General features: G+C 35.5%; 1 protein-coding gene across 1 annotated transcript; it reads left to right on the plus strand.

Moving 5' to 3' along the window:
- Positions 1-6: 6 nt before the first annotated feature.
- Positions 7-668, plus strand: LOC111615448. The gene has a single exon (XM_023356857.1). The coding sequence runs from the start codon at positions 23-25 to the stop codon at positions 497-499; it is 477 nt and encodes a 158-aa protein (XP_023212625.1). The 5' UTR covers positions 7-22; the 3' UTR covers positions 500-668.
- The last annotated feature ends 5,070 nt before the right edge of the window (positions 669-5,738 follow it).

Consider the following 5,738-nt stretch of genomic DNA (forward strand, 5'->3'; position numbering starts at 1 on the left):
TCCAACAGAGCGCGATATCAAAATGGAGAGGCAGTTTAACCGGAAACAGGGAGCCCGAGAGCGAAAATTCACTACTAAAGAGCTCGTCTACGCACGACACCGACGCTCTCAAAATTGGCAGCCGGGAACAATTAAATGCAAAACCGGAAACACCGTATACGAGGTGGAAATGGCCGACGGATCAACTCGGCGATTTCACTCCAATCAGCTATTACGGAGACAATCTTCTCGACCTCAGCCCGAGGATGACCCCCTCGCCGTCATCGCAGAAGCCTTCTCCATCCCTCTACGTCCCGCTCCGACTCCAGACTCAACACATCCGGTTGAAAGACCAGCCCAGCAGGACGATGAGTCCCCGCCGTTCGAGAGACCATGCACCGTCGAAGAAACGCCGCCCGAGAGATCAACACCACAGCCTCCACGTCGGTCAGCCCGTACTCGAGTTCCGATGGGACGGCTTCAGATAATCCCTTATCGAAAAAACTATTACGCGGCATAAACCGCCAATTCGGACAGTTGTTTTTCTCTTTCTTAAAAGGGGAGGTGTTGGGTCAGGTGTTTACCACGTGTTGGATCAGGTGTTTACCACATGTGAACACCTAACGACCGGGGTTCAATCTGGAACCCATAAAGTGACATTTACGTGTGAGTGCGACATTCGGGGTTGTCTTTTTGTTCGGGTCAGCCAGATGAGTAGGACGTGACCGGTGTTCAGTCCGACCGTTATAACCGTTTCTTTGCTACATAAAAATACGACGTTCTACTACTAGAGTGCATTCTCCCTTAAGAATTTAACAGTGGCTAAGAACCCAACACTAAGCATTTATAGAAAATGACAGATGTGTTGGTCATTGGTGCTTTCAAGCCATGAAAGTCGATCACACATTTCAGTATAATTTGGCCAGTCTTGCAATATTACTCTATTAAAAATTCTAATGTATAAACTTTCAAAATAAATTTTATTCCTACCATGATATTTCAGTTGAAAATATTAAGGCATTCGATAAATGGCTGAAAATATAATAATTATAATAATTAATTACTATTAGATGTAATTTAATTTATCTATAAACTGTATTAATAAACTTTAAACTGTGCATTGTATATAAGTGAAAATACTATCGCTAACACAACTACACCTAACTAAAAAACAGTAAAGAAACTGGCAACAGAGTCTTCCATTATATTCTATTCGCAGACGATCTGGTAATTTTAACTCCAACTAAAGTCTCTTTGCAAAGAAAAATTAACCAACTAAACTTATACTTCGAATCGATTCACTTAACAATAAATTCTACAAAACAAAAGTTATCATATTCCGAAACAATAGTAAAATCTCAGAAAAAGAATCTAAGTTATATCTTGACAATACTCTTTTACAAATAGTAAAAGAAGTAAATTTCCTGATTGTCACATTCGATTGGAATACTACTTTTAAAGCACATATCTCCAGAATAAATAACAAAGTAAAGCAGGCTATTGATAATCTGTTGTTTCTATGTTCAACTTTAAAAACATCAAATTTGTACATACATGTGAAACTTTATAATTCAATAATTAATCCTATTATTTATTATTCAAGTTCAATCTGGGACTTAGACGATCTATATAAATTAGAATGTTTCCATATTTACTTCCTCCGTAGACTACTCCATTTAGAAAGAACTGTTCCCAGCTATGCCATACTCCATGAAACTAATCGTATCTGGTCTTTTCCTTTTTTCCTAAAACGAAAAATTAATTTCTATTACCGGCTATAGTTCAAAAGCGACAATAACACAATCATTTCACACCAGTAAACAATCAAACAAAGTAAAAAAATCAAAAACAGAGAAGCTTTGGCAAACCAAGTTCAACAAAATTTTGAATTCATTCGGAGTGTCAGATTTGTTGTTTAAAAATAATTTATAAACTGGAAATACGGCTACACACTATTATTAGAAACTGCAATATCTCAATCTATAAATAAAGACCAAGTTAACATCATTAATTATCACCCTTGGTATATAAATTTATTATATATATCATCATCTCAACCGTACGTAAGTAAATCAATAATCCTCAATGTGAAAAGATCAACAGCTCAATTACATCTAAACAAATATTCATTTTTTATTAAATTAACAACATATTAACTTTTCAAACACTTAATGCATACGGTGTAAATTTGAGGTTTTCTGGATGTATGATCTGTTACACAATTGTCAAGGCCTTGGAAGCATGAGTGACTCATATGACATTATGCGGATACTCCAGTGCAGTATATCTCTCGACTTTAGAAATAATTTAAACCTCAATAAAAAAGTTCTTTATAAATTGTATAACTACTTCACCAAAATTGTAGGAATGAAAAAAAACTAAGATAATGGAACCTAATGTGTATTGTGAGATAAGCCGGGGGTACAATCCGTAAAAGGTGTATCACTTAATCGGCACAAAATCGCGAGATTCGATCTCTAAACTTTTTCTAGGAGAGCGTTATTTGTAGCGGAAGTGGATGATCGTGGAATCACCTTCTTCCTTCTGTCAGGATTCCCGACACCAGTTAATCAATTTTAGGTGCGAGGTTTGCCGATTGGGGAAAAAGTGTCGCGACAGTCGAGCGGTCAGCACTGTCGTGTGGGAGTGGAAAAACTTACTGAGACAGGTCTTCCATCGCAAACTATTTATTAAAAATAAAAATTTCTCTTACAACTATTGTTTTCTTCGGCGTAAGGCCTATCCACAGAGTGAATCAGTTCAAAGTTCAATCTTACGATCTTCTCTTCTTTTGGCGAAGATGATGAGGAAAACGTAGGCTCCGGGGTGCACAGCACAACTTGAAGGGGTGATTCTCACAGTAGATTATCCTTGGCGAAAGTTGCTGGGACAGGATGGCGAAAACTTCTTTCGGGACGACGAACCGCAGGAAAAATCCAGAAGCGGAGCACACCGAACTTAGTAACCAAGAACGTCACATCCTATTTTTGCGCGATTTTTATAAGTTTTTCTGAGTCCCAGATCGAACATTCCGATAGGTCGATGTCGATCTGCCCCCGTTCTCTAATTGGTCTCCCTCCTCGTTACAAATTGTAACGGGATCGGAGCCCAGATCGCGGGGTGAGTCAACTCCGATTGACAATTTGATTCCTATCGAAGACGCTCGATCTAAGTACTCAAATTCATCTATTGTTTCTTTCTGAGAAATTCGTTTTTTCTCAGAAATTTCTACAGATATGACTTTATATGGACATAATATATTCACCTTGCGTTAGACGGTTTCTTTTTACAATATATATTATTATAATAATAAAAAAACACTTTTTTTATACGAAATTAAAACATTATCTTGCGCGAATTTCGACCTACTTCCGGAGCCTCACATAGGTACGCGGATTAACACGCGTATTGATATGTGGAGATGATGAAATATGTTTGATTCAGATACTTGAGAGACATTCTTTTAACAAATAAAAACAAAAATTTAATTAACAAAGATAAACAAGATTATACAGATGGAATATTCAAATAAAGCGTTTCGAGAGAGCTTCGAATAAAGCTGTTTCTGAGAGAGAGAGCTCACAATTTCTATTATAAATCATACTACCTCGGAATATCTTTATCTTCTTCTGTCCTTTATCTTTATACTTCAGTTCCTTTTTGGTTAATTCTTGAATGACACATAATTATATAATTTCTTCCCTATTTACTGACTTAAACTCATTTTGTATGATCTGCTGGATACGATTCTGGGCGTTGGCCTTCAGGAGATGATATGGAATACGTGTGTCCTCTTCTGGATCTTTCGGCGTACTCCTCGAACAATGCAAAATTCTTTCTATTTCTCACGAATTTTCTCCAATCAGCCTTTCGGATTTTTCCACGTGAACAGGGAAAAAGACTGGCGTCTAATTACAGAACGATTCCGTAGCCGTAGTTCTGGTTCTTACCACGAGATGTCGCTAGTGTCGTGAGATTCATGTAGTCTATACGTCGTACTGTACGGTGTGCTTGAAATTTTTTGTCGATATTTTAGCTTTAAAACCACACTTTATCATCGATAATTGGTTATGAAGTATTCCCGCTACGTTGCTAAGAAATCGTTATGGAAAATATTGCGTTGGATATATTAGAAAATACTCGTTGTTATTGCGATAAGCACTTCTCCTCAAAAGGAAATCTCACTAACAAGCATGTAGGTTTAGAACATAAGCAAATGCTGGTGGTTGAAAAGTCTATATTCTGTCGTGAAACTTCATGTTCTGAAGGATTTTCTACTTCGATTACGTGAACATTTGGAGAAAGTACTCTACCTGTACATGGATTAGCCTGTGAAATTGAGAAACTGGAATTCAAAACTATGAAGGGTAAGTAAATTCTCTTCTGAAATTTTAAAAATGCTGTATTTAATTAATATATCTTAAAATAATTGTTTTCAGGAATATTAACAGCTCATTCAGTTGTAAATAAAAATATTATGTACTGTATTTGATAGATTTCTACGAATGGAAAGCCACAGATAAGTTGAGAACCAACTAAAGTTAACTGTGTCGTACTGTCTAAAAATTCGTGGAATTTATAAATTCTACTCGCGCGGCTCTGGCACACGGGATCATGACTACACTCAGTTCAGAAATGTACTGTACTTACAAAAGGAAAACATTCAATAACAGATTGTGCATATGAAAATGTTGCAGATGTATAATTTTCAATAAATCTTTTTCTTATAGAAACCACCTTTCTTATGAATACTGTGGCATTTTTTCTTAGCTAACGTTCAAATAAATCATTGCAGATCTGTTAAATCAGGCTACAAAAAGTTTACTAATATTTTACTGATGATGATAATATGTTGATGGATTTAAACTACCAATTCAAAAGACTACTGAAATTACACAAGATACACTTAACTCTTGGTATTCGCTAGGGTTAGGTTTTTTTAACATTTCGTAAAACCAAATAAGGATGCCTATGGAGAAAATTGAGTTTGGTTTTGTGGAACATTTTAAAGATAAACGTTAATTGTGAAATAAAATATTGCAAATTTTCTAATATAAAACGTTTAAATTATTTCTAAAAAGCAATGAACAATTTTATTAAATAATACAAAAAAAAATCGAGTAAGAGATTGAAAATTCAGCAGGAAAAGCTTGAGATTAAAAGAATTTAAGAACGAAAGTCTACATAATATGTAGAATAAATTGTATAACATACTGTATAATCTAAATATATAAAATTGCTTGTCCTGACTGACTGACTGACTGACTGAATGACTCACTGACTGATTCATCATCGCCCAGAGCAAACCGCTTAACCTAAAGAGGTGATTTGTTTGGTACACAGTTAGGGTACGTCATGGAAACGCACACTAAGAAGGGATTTTTCGAAATTCCCCTGCGGGGGGAGAGGGAGAGCATTAAGGCTTAACGGGAAGAATGACTTCTACTGTACTATTTTACATGCGATTTTTTGTTACGTTTAGTCTTCATTAAGTACTTAAGTGTATTAAATTAATAACCTTTCAGACATTGTTATAAATATTTTTACATATTTCGATTTTTTAACCAAAAGTTCGAACCTTTTTAAATTCGAATTTTTTATTGCGTATCGGTTCGATTATAGAACGATTGTAAACGTTCCGGAAAATTGATCAAATTGAAAATAGTTTGTTTGATTCTCAGCAATTCTCATCATTCTCGGCGGTAGGTGTTATATAACAATTACTATGGTTGTTGAAATACTGAATATAAATGGGGTTT

This window comes from Centruroides sculpturatus, unplaced genomic scaffold (assembly GCF_000671375.1).
Source record: "Centruroides sculpturatus isolate CEXI.00-Female unplaced genomic scaffold, Cexi_2.0 scaffold2067, whole genome shotgun sequence".
Taxonomy (NCBI): Eukaryota; Metazoa; Arthropoda; class Arachnida; order Scorpiones; family Buthidae; genus Centruroides; species Centruroides sculpturatus.